The 17630-nt window shown below is 41.6% G+C and overlaps 1 protein-coding gene across 1 annotated transcript in view; it reads right to left on the minus strand.

The window, feature by feature from the left end:
- Positions 1–403: 403 nt before the first annotated feature.
- agpat5 (1-acylglycerol-3-phosphate O-acyltransferase 5 (lysophosphatidic acid acyltransferase, epsilon)) overlaps positions 404–17630 on the minus strand; it is a 206835-nt gene continuing 189608 nt past the window's right edge. The window contains exons 7-8 of the mRNA XM_038800425.1: positions 16621–16744; positions 404–2504 (exon numbers count right to left, since the gene is read on the minus strand). Coding sequence (XP_038656353.1) covers positions 2279–2504; positions 16621–16744 — 350 coding nt within the window. The 3' untranslated portion in view covers positions 404–2278. The remainder of the gene's footprint in view (positions 2505–16620; positions 16745–17630) is intronic.

Here is a 17630-nt window from a genome sequence, read left to right on the forward strand (position 1 = left end):
GGTCATCATTAAATTTTAAGTGGCAAACTTATCCATGTATCATTGAACTCAGCACTACAACTGTTCAGTCATGACATCAAAGGGAAGAGTAAGATTCAAGGCAATCAATAGATCCACAGCGAAGTATCACACTTACATAATTGGGTGATAATGGAAGAAAATATTTCTTTTTACTCTGCAGCTAGATAAAAACATGTTCCAATTATTTAAAAGGAAAATTAGTATTACTTTCAGAGATTTAAAAATCCACTGCCTGGCTACATATTTATAACCAGATAATGAAGCAAAATTAGATCTTTAAGAGATTCCAGATGGAACTAATTTTAACTATCTATAAATCGAGTTAGACATAGCAATTTAAATACTTCTGTTTAGTTAATAGCAAAGATAAAGAACAAAAACAGATGGTTATATTATACTTTAATCATTTAAAATTTATTTAAGCAACATGTGTACACAAATTAAAATGCTTAAAAATGCTGTAAAAGAAAACATTAAAACCAATATGCATGCAAGTATATGGTACTGTGATAAATGTTGTAAACATACTGTCTATTAAAACAAATGTGCTTTGAAAAATCGAACATCAGAATAAACCAACCTGCATTAAAGGCGATTTTCATTTCATTACATATAAGAAACTATGATTAATCACATTGGCATTGCACCATTTGAATTGTCCTGAAAATGTGTTAAAACATTGATAATACTTTCCATTAGCTCACTGTTGTGCTCTTGGGGAAAGAAATTCAGGATATGTAATCATGCCAGTGATAACACCTAAAAATTATTATAAATATTTACTTTGTCTGAATTGAGGTAAGTAAAATTAAGAGTGGGTTTAACTATTCAGCATTCATAAGCACTATTCAACAGCAGGTGCACTCAAATAGTACACATAGGAATTATAAACTCTGAGCAAGAATAAAAACTTTGGATTTGTACACTTGGATAGAGTGGGTTTCACTGTACATACTGCATGTAGAAAAACAAAACCATTTGAAAAATCTCAAGGGAAGATTTAGTCTAGTTCTCTTGACCCACTAGAGGGAGTATCATCTTTTCCGTAAGCAAATCCAGTTGCAATTTATAATTGTGATGCATTTCTAATATGCCTGCATTAAGACTGTCATCAGTACCATCGCTATGAATGCACCAAACCAGTCAGTAACAGGCAAAAGGCACATGCTCTCTGTAAATACAGTAAACGGCACATAAAGGCATCACAAAGTTAAGAAAACAGTTCACAATCACTAGGCAACTCAATGACTAAACAGACAAGCAGTAGATTCTTAATCATTTATCCACACAAAGGTCAACATGTACTGTAACCCACTTCATTTTCCAGTGCTTTATCTTCATTCTATTGTATATCAGATGATGGTACTCATGGAGATGTAGGAATACAACTGATGACAACAAATGGTTTCAGCCCAACAACTTGACCATTTATGTACATTTAGTACATACACACACCATCTGAAATGCCGCAGTAATTATATTAAAAAAAAGACAGCATTAATTCGCAAATCTAAGCAGTCAGCAACTAAAATTTAGCATTTTACCCATCTTTCACAGCCACACTGCATTGTCCTCTTCCACCCTCCACAGGTGAACCATGCTTCAAAGCAATTTCACTGTACTAGAAATATTTTTGGAAGTTTGATTTTAAGTGATACTACACTTAGCTAGAGCAATGTAAAAGACCACAAACCACTGATTTGCCCTCCTTCACCATTCAGAGCACCAATGCTATAAGCTGATTCTAAAGACACCCTTAATTCATAACAAAATGCAATGATGCCGTCTGAAAACAATGAAAAGTCTTTTCATGTCACAAACAGCATTAAATAGCAGACTCCATGTAAACAAGTACTGCAACACATCAGTTTTTTGCCCCTCAAAACACTACAGCCTGTAGCTACATATAGCATCAAATAAAGCACTTTTCCAGTCCTCAATAGGATTTAACCCCACCATTTGAATTCTTAAACAGCCTACAGTAATTTGATCTTCAACTGCACAGAAACACATTAGGGCTCTAAAACTACATTGAGCAGGTAAACTATTGCCACTAAAGTACAGCCATACTAAACAGGTACATTACTGGAATATGTTCATTTCAGTCATTAAGGCAAATGTTTTCCATTAGAATATAAAATTTCTTCAACTGCAATTTTGAAATCCCATTTTACAGGTAACTTCCAAAAAAATGCTATACAAGCAATTACATTAGGTTTATTCTAAATAATTAGAACTTGCATCAAAGAATGGAGTTTTAGGGTCTGATGTTAACCCATAACCAGCCCACTAATGTTCCATAAATCCATGTTTTCATATAAATCTTCCTTCCAGATTCTGTCAGCAACAAGGGGACTGTCAGACCACCAAGGAAGAGCAGGGATGGAAGTGTCCTCATAATGCTCAACTGTGATCTCCGGCCTTCTCCAGGAAATTTGTATCGTTTCTGTTCATCTTCTGCCTCATAAAATTCCTTCAGCAACCTGTAAGCAAAGAGGGGAAAACAACAATGGCAACGTCAGGTCACATAAATATGAAAGTGATTAGAAACGAGCTTAAAAAGGCCAAACAGCTTTATTTCATATTTCTTAAAGTTGGAATTCAGAAATGGTTCTAGTGAAAGAGTTAAAAAACATTACTTGCAAAATAAGCTCAAAAATGTCACATGGCAGCTTTCATACTCAATTCCCATTGTAAATTCCTAATATCTGGAATTGATAAAACTAATCTAGATCAGTCCCGAGAGAAAAATTAATCTATTGCAGTTAGGAACTAGGACAGTATTCACTTGTAAACTTAGATTTTTCTGGATAGCAAAATTCTACTCGTGCAAAAATAATTTTTAAAATAAATGACGATAAAATTAAAACATTTTGGCTGCTCACCTACTTTGGTATAATTGCACCATAATGAATCACTGAATGTTGTTCACCCTTCAACTTCACATATGCTGCAAAATCAGGTAACATGGGGCAAGTCTGTGTAACGAGGACTTCTATATTTTAGTACACTGGAGGAGATCCCGTCTACTTTAAGGGAGGCTAGGGTTCAGTGCCCCATCAGGGATATAAATATCTCATATGGCTTGACAGGGTAGATGCAGAAAGGAAGTTTTCCCGGTTGGTGTCTAGAACCAAGGGTGACAGTCTCAGAACACGATATAGGTCATTTAGGACTGAGGTGAAATGGAATTTCTTTTGTCAGAGCGTGGTGAATCTTTGGAATTCTTTATCCCAGCGTGTTGTGGAGGCTCAATCATTGAGTACATTCAAGAGAGATATTGATAGATTACTGGATATGAAAGATATGGGTTATGGAGGTAGAAGGAAAATGGCATTAAAGTAGAAGATCAGCCATGATGTAATTGACTAGCAGAGCAGGTTCGATGGGCTGAATGTCTTACTCCTGTTCCTATGTCCCTATATGTCAGTTTACTATCACAGAGCAGAAATGCTATGAAAGTCTTGTGTGAGCTCTGTAAATGATCAATGACTGGTTAAGGATGGTTAAAACGGTGTAACATCTTTTGAAGATGCTCCCGTAAATATTTAGGCAAAGCTCTCACATTTTAATTCAAAGTTTAATAGAACAAGTGGATCAACAGCTTATGCAAACTTGCCAGAAAATAAGACTGACTGTATGAACTTTCCGCCACCCCACTATTTTATGTTCTGTACAGAAAGCAGTTTGTTCTTTGTTAGGAGCAAAACATGCACCAAATGTGCATTAAGTGTGTAACTGCGGTGGTATTAAATAAATCAGACCATACTTTTTTCTGTCCTCCTGACGTTTATCTTGGGAGTAAGTAATTACAATGCATGCAGCAATCAGATGGGTTCTCCCTAAATTGCTGCAAGTTTTAAAAAAATGGTATTGGTGTCTATTCTGAGTTTTCATTACATTTGAAAAAGGTGATGTATAAAATACCCAAAATAGTGTTAAAGCTGGGACCCAATGCTTAGACTTCCAAAAATAAAACCCCAGGCTATTCGGAAAGGAACTAATACCCCATGTGAATACCAAGGGAATCTAATTATTACATACATATTATACATAATATAAAGCACAGAACAGGTTATTCGGCCTAAATGGCCTATGCTAGTGTGTTTATGTTCCAAAGAAGCTCTTCCCAGCCTTCTTAATCTAACTCCAGCTATATAGAACTTCTCATCTTCTCTAATGTGTTTATTGAGCTTCCGATTCAATGTGTCGATGCTTATTGTGTTGCTTTGGGTTACAGTTTATCTGAACTTTAGGTAGAACTGAAAGCAGCACAATTCTGTTGAAAGATGTACATTTTACTGTGAAGATTATATGCCCATTAACATTTGAGAATTGATGATTGTTTTGGGCATAATGGTATTGTTCACTTTGTTAAATAAAACTGTATGTAGACATTTAGCAGGTATTCAGATATAATTTTTGTAGGAAACTTGGCCTGGTTAGACCATTGTCATTATATTCAAAAAGGATGATAATTAAACATGTCAGGACTGCTGTGGATGCCAGTGTCTCCCTCTAATTCACCCTACCCAGGAAAGGATTGACATCTTTGGATTCATACCATATCAGAAATACAAAATAAAATTACTACCCTGTTGGAAGTTATTGTGTTAATACGGAATGATTAAGTCTGACTTATCCATAAAATACACTATTTCAAATTGGGAGCCCAAAAAGGCTTTAAACGACTAAGATGGACTGATCTACAAGAAACATAAACAACCCAAATGTAAACAAAACAAGGTAGGAGAGCAGAGTAGAGAATAAAGTAAGGGAAGACAGAACAGGAGTTCATAAAGATGATTGAATGTAAAGTATGGGGAAATCATTAATAATGAGTTTAAATGTCTGCATGGCAAGGCACCGTTGTAATGAATGAAGGGAGTTGGAAGCAATCGTGTTGGGAGGAATTCAGGCAAGTAGGGATTTCTAAGTCTTAGCTTTAGAAAAATCTGCTTTGGATAGTCAACATTGTAGAGTATAACATAATTGGAAAATACATATAGAGGGAGAAGGGGAGATTGATTAGTTGTACTCATTAGGAATAACAATGGCAGTAGAAGAAAGGGACAAAGCTGCAGCAAGAAGTAGAATCCATACATAGAAACGTAGGCCAAAAAGAAAATGCCAGAAAATCTCAACAGGGCTGGCAGCAGCATCTGCAGGCAGGGCCAGTTTTAAGCCTATTTGACCAATTTCATCAAATTGGGCCCCGCACCTTAAGGGGGCCCCGCGCCAGCGGCGACAGAGTTACCGTTTGAAGCCTTTTCTGTATTCTAAGAGGAACTATAGGGTAGTTATTACTTTTGGGGAACGCACCGCATTACCGTCGCCAAATCCTTCAGTCCTGCGCCGCCAAATCCTTCCGCCCGGGTAAGTAAGTTTCAAAATTTTAGTATATCAAGCATTTAATGTTTTTTTTGGTTAAAGACGAGCATACTACACGAAATATAAACATACATAAATTTTTACTTTTGTAGAGTAGGGGTCCCGCCATCACTTTTCTAATTTTGGGCCCGCAATTCCTAGCACCGGCCCTGTCTGCAGGGACAGAAAAGAGCTAACGTTTCAAGTCCAGATGACCGTTTGTCAAAGCTCATAGAAACATAGAATTCCTGTAGTGCAAAAGGAGGCCCATCAAGTCTGTGACGACCCTCCGAAAGAACACCCCTCCTAGGCCACCTCTCCGGATACAATTTTAGCATGGCCAACTCACCCAATGCACATATCTTTGGATATGAGGAAACCGGAGCACCTGGAGGAAACCCACGCAGACATGGGGAGAATGTGCAAACTCCACACCGTCAACTAAGGCTGGAATTTAACCCAAGTGTCTGGCACTGTGAGGCAGCAGTGCTAACCACTGTGCCCAATCACACTAATAAGTGCAGTTTACAGACCATGTACTAGTGCAAAGGGGGGGAGGGGGGGGGGGGGGGAATGAAATATGCAGAGAATTTAGGGAATTTGAACAAAAAAAAACATTGAATACTCATCAAAGGGCATTTCAACACCTTGATATGAATTGGACCAAAGGTAAAGGGGATAAGGGAATGGAGCTCCAACATTGTGTAAAGGACTCGTTTCAAAACCTATAAAAAGATGAATGATGATGCTTCGCTATTGGATCAAATAATGGGAATAAACCAGACAAGTAAAAGCAGATGGGAAACCTCGACAATAGTGATCAGAATAAAATAATAATAATAACGTGCTTTAAGATGATGTTGGAGAAGGACATAAGGATGACAGAAATCACGTTAACAGATTGGAGAAAAGCTGATTTAGGGGGGCTGGGAATAGAACTTAGAAAAATAAAATGGGCAACAACACTGGCAAACAAAATGTAAAACTACATTGGGAAACATTTAAAACTGTGTCCAACAGGAAAAACACATTCCACCATAAGGAAAGAACATTTGAGACTCCATGGATTAATAAAGACAGAAGGAAACAACTGAGGGGTATGAAAAGAGGCATAAATTAAGTACAGGCAGCAGAGGAGTACAAGAGAGAAGACAAAGGTATTAGGAGAGGATTTTAAAAACCTGCAATGGCAAAGAGGAAATATGAAATCAAATTATCACTGAAAGTAAACCAAAATATTTTACAGTTACATCAATAGAAAAATGAAAGGTTGTGAAGGAAGTGGACCATGAAGGAAAACACAGGATATATATGTGGTGATGAGAGATGGCACAAACATTACCAGGGAGATAGAAGAGGTAGGCATTATATTGAATGCAAATATGTGCAGTGAAATAAGTGCATTCAGAATTTAAAAAGTGAATGTCCTGAATAAACTAAACAATTTGAAAAGGATAAAGACCCTCGTCCAGATGGACTGCATCTATGCATTTTTAAAGAATCTGGGGAAAAGATAGAGGCATTACTGCACATATTTATTAATTTGTTAGAAAAGATGAATTGCCAGAGGACAGCTAATACAATTCCTATATTTAAAGGCCATGATGTGGAGATGCAGACGTTGGACTGGGATGGACAAAGTAAGAAGTCTTAAAACACCAGGTTAAAGTCCAACAGGTTTGTTTTGAATCGCAGCTCCTTCCTCAGGTGAATGAAGTTCCACAACCAGATATATAGACAAATTCAATGATGCATGATGATACTTTGAATGCGAGTCTTTGCAGATAATTAAATCTTTACAGTTTCAAACGGTGCGACTGGAGGGAGGGATAATCACACTTTAAAGAGGTGTGAATTGTCTCAAGCCAGGACAGTTGGCATGGTTTTGCTAGCCCAGGCCAGATGGTAGGGGGTGAATGTAAGGCAACATAAATCCAAGGTCCCGGTTGAAGCCGTACTCATGCGTGCGGAACTTGGCTATCAGTTTTTGCTTGGCGATTCTGCGTTTTCGTGTGTCCTGAAGGCCGCCTTGGAAAACGCTCACACGAAGATCAGAGGCTAAATACCTTTGACTGAAGTGTTCGCCAACTGGAAGGGAACATTCCTGCCTGGCGACTGTCATGCAATGTCCATTCATCTGTTGTCACAGCATCTGCATGGTCTCGCCAATGTACGATGCCTTGGGACATCCTTTCCTGCAGCGTATGAGGTAGACAATGTTGGCTGAATCACAAGAGTATGTACAGCATACCTGGTGGGTGGTGTTCTCACCTATAATGGTGGTACCCATATCGATGACCTGGCACGTCTTGCAGAGGTTGCCATGACAGGGTTGTGTGGTATCGTGGTCGCTGTTCTCCTGAAGGCTGGACAACTGCCAATATCCAGTCGCAAATCTACAACTCATCAGCTTCATCCTGGAACACAGCGCCTTGACCTTCGACAACAGGTTCTTCATCCAGACACACGAAACAGCCATGGGGACCAAATGCGCACCTCAATACGCCAACATTTTCATGCACAAGTTTGAACAAGACCTCCTCACCGCACAGGACTTTCAACCGACGTTATATACCAGATACATCAATGCCATTTGGTTACTTTAGACCCACGGTGAAGAATCACTGAAACGTCTACATGATGACATCAATAAGTACCTTCTCACCATGGACTACACTCTAGAATCGGTTACATTCTTGGACACTCCAATAAGGACAATCACCTCAACACTTTGCTTTACCGCAAGCCCACGGATAACCTCACGATGCTCCACTTCTCCAGCTTCCACCCTAAACACATTAAAGAAGCCATCCCCTTTGGATAAGCCCTCTGTATACACAGGATCTGCTCAGACGAGGAGGAACGTAATAGACATCTACAGATGCTGAAAGATGCCTTCGTAAGAATGGGATATGGCGCTCCACTCATCCAACCACAGCAAACAAACGCACCAACCTCCTCAGAAGACAAAGACGGGACACAACCAACAGAGTACGCTTAGTCATCCAGTACTTCCCCGGAGCAGAGAAACTAAAACATCTTCTTCGCAGCCTTCAACACGTCATTGATGAAGACGAACATCTTGCCAAGACCATCCCCACACCCCACTATTTGCCTTCAAACAACTGCACAACCTCAAACAGGCCATTGTTTGCAGCAAACTACCCAGTCTTCAGAACAGCGACCACGAGACCACACAACCATGCCATGGCAATTTCTGCAAGACATGCCAGATTATCGACATGGGTAGCACCATTACACATGAGAACAGCACCCACCAGGCACGCGATATATACTCGTGTGACGCTACCAACGTTGTCTACCTCATACGCTGTCGGAAAAGATATCCCAAGGCATGGTCCCGGATGAACAGACATCGCGCGACAATCGCCAGGCAGGAATGTTCCTTCCAGTCGGAGAACACTTCAGCAGCCAAGGGCATTCAGCCTCTGATCTTCGGGTAAGCGTTTTAAGTGTTCTTCAAGGCGGCCTTCAGGACGCGCAACAACGCAGAATCGGCGAACAGAAACTGATAGCCAAGTTCCGCACACATGAGTATGGCCTCAACCGGGACCTTCAATTCATGTTGCATTACTTTCATCCCGTCATCTGGTCTGGCGAGATCCTACCAATTATCCTGGCTTGAGACAATGGACACCTCTTTAACCTGTGATTAACCTTCTCTCCAGTCGCACCGACTGGACCTGTAAAGACTTAATTACCTGCAAAGACTTGGATTCAAAGTATCATCTTGCATCATTGACTTTGTCTGTATGGTTGTGGAGCGCACCTCTTCATTCACCTGAGGAAGGGGCTGAGCTCCGAAAGCTAAGTGAATCGAAACAAACCTGCTGGACTTTAACCTGGTGTTGTAAGACATGTCACTATATTTAAAGGAAAACAGATCATATCATGGGAATTATAAACAATTCAGCTTAATATTGATGGTAGGAAAAATAATGGAAACCCTACTGAAGCAGGAAATAGAAGGACACCTGGCAAGGGGAAATACAATACTAAATAATCAGTATTATTCAAAATGCAAAACCTTCTTTGATCAACCTATTGAATTCCTTGAAGTAATAGAGTAGACAATTGTAATGCAGTAGATGTAATTTGTCTTTTATAGGGTGTTCTGTAATAGACTAATGAATGAGGTCAAAGAATGTGGAGCCAGGGGACAAGTGTAAGAACACAGAAAGCAGAGAGTGGGGGGATAAAAGGGTAGTTTAAAAAAATATATTCTATATAGAACAGTACAGCACAGAACAAGCCCTTCGGCCCTCGATGTTGTGCCGAACAATGATCACCCTACTCAAGCCAACGTATCCACCCTATACCAGTAACCCCCCCCCCCCCCCAAATTAACCTTATTTATTTAGGACACTAAGGGCAATATAGCATGGCCAATCCACCTAACCCGCACATCTTTGGACTGTGGGAGGAAACTGGAGCACCCGGAGGAAACCCACGCACTCACGGGGAGGACGTGCAGACTCCACACAGACAATGACCCAGCCGGGAATTGAACCTGGGACCCTGGAGCTGTGAAGCATTTATGCTAACCACCATGCTACCGTGCTGCCCAAATATATTCTCTGATTGGAAATGGACGTCACTGGAGAAGCCATAATTTGTTGCCAATCACTACCTGCTCTTGAACCAAGTGACTTGAGAGTCCAGTTCAGAGTCAATCACATTGTTGTGGATCGAGAATCGCATCAAAGATGGCAGATTTCCTAACTGGACTTCAGTGAATCAGACGATAATTATGTGGTCACCATTACTGAGACAAGCTTTCAATTCCAGGTTTTATTAATTGACTTTAAATTCTACCAGTTGCCATAGTGGAAACTGAACATGCAAGTTAGCCTGGGTCTCTGGATTACTAGTCCAGTGACGTTAACACTGTAGCACCGGCTCCCTTGTATGCAGATTTTAATTCCACACGGATCAGTGCTGGGACTACTGCTAAATTAACAATTTGGACATGGGAATCAAAAACACATTTTCTAAATTTATGAATAACACCTATATGGCGTAGGGGATGGATATGTTTTGTATAGCTAATACAGCAGAGGCTGCAACAAATAACAGGACAACATCAATAAACGTGCAGATTGGGCAAGTAATTGGCAAATCAAGTTCAACACTGGTGAATGTGAGGTAGTACATTTTGCTACGGAGAATAGAGAGGCCACTTATTATTTGGAAAGTTCTTGGTGGGTTAGAGGAACAAAGGGATTTCCATGTAAAAATATACCAATCACTAGAAGTTGCACCATGGGTTAGGAAGACCATTAAAAAAGCAAACAAGCATACTTTTCTCTCCACCATGGGACGAGGCAGAGATGTCCTATGTCCCCCCTGCTGCTTGCACTTGCGATTGAGCCGTTGGCCATCGCATTAAGATGTTCGGGAGCATGGACAGGAATAGTGCGAGGTGGAGGGGGGGGGGGGGGGGGGGGGGGGGGGGGGGGGGGGGTGATAGAGCATTGGGTGTCCTTATATGCCGACAACTTGCTGTTATATGTGTCGGAACAGAGTGTGTTGATATGGAGAATAGTGGAGCTACTGTGGGTATTTGGGTCTTTCTCGGGGTACAAGCTGAACCTAGACAAGAGTGAGTATTTTGTGGTGTCTCAGCCGGGGGTGGGGGGTCTGCCATTCTGTAGGGCAGGGACTCACTTTTAGGTATCTGGGGGTGCAGGTTGCCCAGGAGTGGAGGAGGCTTTGTAGGGACAACATCTCTAGTTGGTGGGGAGAGTGAAAGATGATCTGGCGAGGTGGGATGGTCCCCCTCTGTCACTGGCTGGTTGGGTACAGGCGGTTAAAATGAATGTGTTGCCGCAATTTCTGTTTATTTTTCAATGCCTACCTATTTTCCTGCCAGAGGCATTTTTCAGGGAGATTGAGGGAAGGATTACCTCGTTCATATGGGGCGGAAAGGTGGCCAGAGTGAGAAAGGTGCTGCTATAAGGGGAAGACAGCCAGGGGGTTTGGGTCTCCCGAACCTGATGTACTACTACTGGGCAGTGAATGTGAAGATGGAGCGGAGCTGGGTCAGAGGGGTTGATTCCCAGTGGGTCAGAATGGAGGAGAGTCTGTGCAGGGGGTCGGGACTGAAAGCACTAGCAACAGCGCCGCTCCCGATAGCTCCGGGGAAATACTCAAGGAGTCCGGTAATAATAGCTTCATTGAAAATCTGGAGGCAGTTTCACCAACACTACAGGTTGGGGCAGGGTCAAGGGAAATGCCGATTCGGGGAGCCACAGATTTGAGCCAGGGAGCTGGGATGGAAATTTCCGGAAATGGGAAGAGATGGGGATTAAGACGCTAAAAGATTTGTTTCTTAGGGGTCGATTTGCAGGATTGAAGGAGCTGGAAGCCAAGTATGGGCTGGAGCAAGGAGAAATGATTAGATACATGCAGGTTCGAGATTTTGCCAGAAAGATGATACAGAGCTTCCACGGAGGAACCGTCCTCCACATTGCTGGAGGAAGTGCTGCGACAAGGAGACTGGCGAAGGGGGTAGTGTCAGCGGTGCACAGAGCTATTTTGGAAGAGGATAAGGCACCACTGGAAGGGATTCAAGCAAAATGGGAGGAAGAGTTGGGAGAGGTCATAGAGGAGGGGGTCTGGTGTGAGGTGCAACGGAGAGTGAATGCCTGCACCTCATGTGCGAGGTTGGGGCTGATACAGCTTATAGCTGAAGGTGGTATACAGAGCACAACTCATGAGGGACAGGATGAGCCGATTCTTTGAAGGAGAAGAAGATGCGTGTGAACGTTGCGGGGGAAGGGGGGGGGGGGGGGGGGCGCTAATCCCTTTCAAAGCCAGAGGATTACTGGAAGGAGGTTTTTTAGGGTAATTTCCAAGGTGGTGCACGTGAAACTGGACCCGGGTCCCCGGGAGGCCATATTCGGGGTGTCGGACCAACCAAGGTTGGAAACGGGTGCGGAGGCAGATATTGTAGCCTTCACCTCGTTGATCGCCCGAAGGCAGATCCTGTTGGAATGGAGAGTAGACTCTCCACCCTGTGCCCTGGCGGGGGGACCTGTTGGAATTTTTGACTCTTGAGAGGGTTAAGTTTGAACTGAGGGGAAGGATGGAGGGGTTCTACAAGTCATGGGCATTATTCGTTATGCACTTTCAACAACTGGATAACATCGAACATTAGTTGGGGGGGGGGCGCTGGTGGGAGGGGGGCTGTGTGTATTAAGGGCGACTATGGGTAATCCCCGATTCCTTTTTGTCATTTGTTTAGGTAAATATGCGGGCTAATGTTTGTGGGTTGGTGGGAGGATGGGATCGTTCTTATTGTTATGGGGATTGACATATTTGTTGCTGATTATTGTTTATTGTTGGTGGGTGTAAATTTGGGAGAAAATGTGAAAAAGGAGAACAAAAATATTTTCAAAAAAGAAAACAAGCACGAGGCTCTATTTCTAGAGGGATAGAATGGAGAAGTAGGGAAGATGTACAAAACCTGCATTGAACCTTGGTTAGCCCATACAGGATACGGGTGCAGAGAAGATTTAGAAGGATGAATACTAGAAATGCATGGATATAAATATCAGGAAAGAATTGCTAGGTTGGGTCTCTCTTTCTTTTGAGAAACAAATCGAGCGAGATGTTTCCTCTTGTGAGGGAAGAGTATAAATAGAGGCCATCTATACAAGACAGTCACCAAAAATCCAATAGAATTCAAAAGAACATTCTTCACCCAAAGAGCAATGAGAATGTGGTAGTCACTACCTTGGTTGGGTTGAAGCAAATTGTTAGGATTCTAGAACCCCCAAAAGACCTAATTAGGGATCAATAACATTTTGTTTAAAGTAGACAATGTTTGAGTTTCAAAACATGTGGTAGTCAGTGAAGCGAGCCGGAAGAATCCATGGGTTTTAAACAAAAAAAAACAACTTTACTATACATGGTCAGAAAGATTAAAGAATTTATAGTATCCAGCTGAGAAATTGGAATTGGGATTATCTACAGGGGAAAAGAAAGCTGAAGTAATTGAAAGCCGAGCAATCCATTAAATATATAGGTGGGTCAGACAGACTCAATATTTTGCCAAATGACGAAATTGAATTAGCTAAAATTCTATTACAAACAGAAATCGAAATGAAGAAGTTAGAAATGCGAGAATGAGTGTGAGAGATATCCAAAGGGAATTATAAATTCATAAGTTAGCAATGGCAGGGAGAGATAAAGAGAACGAACATCAAATTAAAATGCAGCCAATTGCCGCTGGGGCAACAGAGCTGACTGAGGAAGAAAACAGTTCTCGACATGGATCTAATGGGGAGATGTTCAGATACGTACAAGTTTTCCCAAAATTTGAAGAACGGGGTGCCGACACATTTGTGTGGGATTTTGGGAGAATAGCTAAACAGATGAAATGGCTATAAGACATTTGGACTCAACTCTCACAGACTATTTAAAAAAATATATAATACTCAATTGATTTTTAGAAATGTTCTAATTAAAGGACAATTTAGCGTGGCCAATCTACCTAACCTGCACATGGTTAGTACTGCAGCCTCACGGCGCTCAGGACCCGGGTTTGGCCCCGGCTCAGTGTCCGTGTGGAGTTTTCACATTTACCTCGTGTCTGCGTGAGTCTTGCCCTCACAACCCAAAGATGTTCAGGGTAGGTGGATTCGCCATGCTAAATTACCCCTTAATTGGAAAAATTTAAAATAAAAAAAAGAAGCTATTGGGGCAGAACTGGCAAACGGCGAGCTGGGTTTAACAAGGCCAAAGCGGCACTCTACAATGGCAATGTGTGCTTCGGAGTGGTGTACCCAGCTTGGTTGTGGATCACTTTCAAGGGCAGAGAACATTATTTTATCTATTTTTGTTTCCCAATTAAGAGGCAATTCAGCATGGCCAATCAACCTACCCTGCGCATCTTTGAGTTGTGGGGGTGAGACCCACGCAGACACGGGGAGAATGTGCAATCTTCACACAGACAGTGACCCAGAGCCGGAATTGAACCTGGGTCCTCGGCGCCATGAGGCGGAAGGGCTAACCATTGTGCCACCGTGCTGCCCTAGAGACCATTATTTTAATACACTGGAGGAGGCGAGTGACTTTGTGAGGAAAAATAGACTGGGAGGGATCGATTGTAGTTGTTGGATGTCATGGACTTTTGATCTTTACATGCTCATGTATCTTGCCTTTGTCTGTGTTTCTACTTTTCTGCTTCTGTTTTGTCTTTTCCATGGTAGTATGGGGTTTCTTGCTTTCTCAAATGGAGGGTGCGAGTTCTTTCTTCCCAGTATATTAAAAGTGAGATTGGGAAAGGGGGGCGTTTATTTTTTACCCCTTCTTCCCCAAGTGGTGGTCACCCTGCTAGCAGATATGATAGTTAATGGGAGCAAAGAAGAATTGGGTACTCTAAATTTATCTTATCTTAAAAAAAAATTGAATTCAAAAGGTTAAACAGTCATTTGATTATGTGGGTGCATGCATTAAAAATAGAGATGACCTATGATGCCCTTAGAGAGATAATTCTGTTGGAGGATATAAAGATTTGTTGCCTGCAATGATTGGAACTCATGTTGAGGAACAGCAAGTTAAAACTGCCAGAAAAGCCATAGAGCTTGTGGATAACTATGAGGTTCATAGTCTTTTTTTTTATAAAAAAGAGTACCCAACTGAGTTTTTCCAATTAAGGGGCAATTTAGCGTGTTCAATCTACCTACCTTGCACATCTTTGGGTTGTGGGGTGAAACCCATGCAAACATGGGGAGAATGTGCAAACTCCACATGGACAGCGACCCAGAGCCGGGATCGAACCTGGGACCTCGGCGTGGTTCAATCTTTAGACCCACTTTTAAATTGGAGAAATTAGAAACTGGGAAGGTGCGAGGCGGGACAGGACAGTGAGAGGGGGAGTGGTCAGAAACCCCAAAGAGGCTTCACTCTCAAATTACAACAGTCTGTTGGAGCGGTGAGAGATAAGAAAAAGGTTCGCTTTTTACACCGTAATAAACTGTGCCACACAAAATCACAATGTTGGAGATTAAATGGTTGGACAATTGCAGTTATCACTCAAACAGGGAAAAATAAACTTAGAAACTGGAGAACAAGAGCCGATCAAGAGAAAGGGCAGAAACTAGGGATGAGAAAGTGTGCACAACTTGTAGAGGCACAGTGATCCGTAGGTGACGAATATGTTTGAAGATTACGTGCAATGGTAAATTATTTCCATCATCTGGGATAGAGTAGGAAAAGATATTAACATTTAAAAAAATACAGTTAATGCATGCTCTTGAAATTGGTAACGTTTAATTAGAAATAATAAGAAAAACTAATAAGAAAAAATAGTCCAGAAATGAAACATCCTTCAAACTCAAGCATTTGATTAAAAAAAAAGGGGGGCGCACGGGAACAACAGGTATGCCTCGCAACAGATAGAAGCCCGCCTGGCAGTCGCCAGCAATTGCTAGAGGTCATTAATTACATGATAGTATCCTAACAACTGACACAGCACAATTATGGCTGAACCCTCAATTGTAACACATCCAAGGCATATTAAGTGCATCAAGTACCATTCCTGCCATCTGGATTTGAGCTAAACAAAATGCTGCCAAAATAATTAACTAACTTAACCTACACACAAGAGTAACCAAAGAAAAGTGAATTCCCCAGTATTTAGGATTAGGCATATATCCAAATGTTGCTCGTGAAAAGGGCTTACTTTAAAACTCCTCCAAATGACCAAGTTAAGAAGGGATGGAGATCTGAAGATAGAAAGGAGGCAAAAAGAATTCCCGAGGGGGAGGAGGTGAGGGAAAGGTTTCTTAGTTCAACATTCTGCGCTTAATGGATCAAATAGCACTTCAATGTTTTGATGCAGTGAAAAATGCTCATTGATACTGGACCAAGTTAATTTGATGCAAAAACACAATTTAGTATTTTCAGATGAAAAGAATCTAACATGCTCCAAACTACCCTTACGAACAGAGGAGAGTCATTAGTATGTGGTGTGTCTACATGCAAAGTGATGCCTTCAAATAAAATGGGACCATTTTCCAACACCTTCCTCGATAGCCATGTTTCACTGTCATATTTAAACTGATCTGCAACATTTTAATCTCAGCTCTTTGTGAATAAATCTTTAGAAATTACTTTGAGATTTTATAAAATGCTAAACTAAAGCCAAAAAAAACCTGTAAATTTGTTAAGTAATGATGAACTATGACGAAATGTACTGACTTGTCCTTTAGTTCGAAGCGTTCATGTAACCACCTCTTCAGGAATATAGCTTCCTCTGGAACCTCTTTCACATCTACACGCGCAAAGAAAATGTGTATCCTCGGACACTCCCTGCACAAGAATTCTGTGAATCAAAGAAACAGTAAACTGTAAATACAAAATAATGAAAGCATTAATATAGCTGCCAAGTATGCTAGTATTACAAAAATATTATTTTCCAAAATAACTGACCAGAAGTGGTTCAGAGGAATAGAACACAAGATGCCTTTGTACGCTGATGATCTCCTGCTATATGTGACAGACCTGATTCCCACAATGGGTGATATCATGGTGCTGTTCACGCCTTGAGACTTTTTCAGGCTACAAACTGAATGGAAAAAATTGAATGTTTTCTCATCACTCTGCCGGGAAGGGGAGCCAGTCTGCGGATGTCGCCCTTCCGTTTGTGCAGGTAGCTCAGGTTTGGGCCCGGCTTCTTAAGTTAAATTTTACAAGCTTGGTGTGTGGGGTCAAGGCCGAGGTGGGATTGTCTCCCTCGGTCCTTGGTAGGCAGAATTCAGTCCTTTAGGAACCTTTTACAACGGTTTCTGTTTTTGTTCCAGTGTTTGCCAGTTTTTCTATCATAATCTTTCTTTGGTGGGGCAGCACGGTGGCGCAGTGGGTTAGCCCTGCTGCCTCATGGCGCCGAGGTCCCAGGTTTGATCCAGGCCCGGGGTCAATGTCCATGTGGAGTTTGCACATTCTCCCAGTCTTGGCGTGGGTTTCGCCCCCACAACCCAAAGATGTGCAAGATAAGTGGACTGGCCACACTAAATTGCCCCTTAATTGGAAAAAATGAATTGGGTACTCTTCTTTGGGAGAGTTGAGAGATTGATTTTGTCCTTTATTTGGGCGGGTAATGTAGCTAGGATTCGGAAGACGGCCCATCAGAGGGACCAGAGGTCAGGGGGTTTGGAGTTGCCAAACTTGATACATTTTACTGCGCGGCAAATGTGAAGGTGGTACTGGGT

Source organism: Scyliorhinus canicula, chromosome 6 (assembly GCF_902713615.1).
Source record: "Scyliorhinus canicula chromosome 6, sScyCan1.1, whole genome shotgun sequence".
In the NCBI taxonomy this organism is placed as follows: Eukaryota; Metazoa; Chordata; class Chondrichthyes; order Carcharhiniformes; family Scyliorhinidae; genus Scyliorhinus; species Scyliorhinus canicula.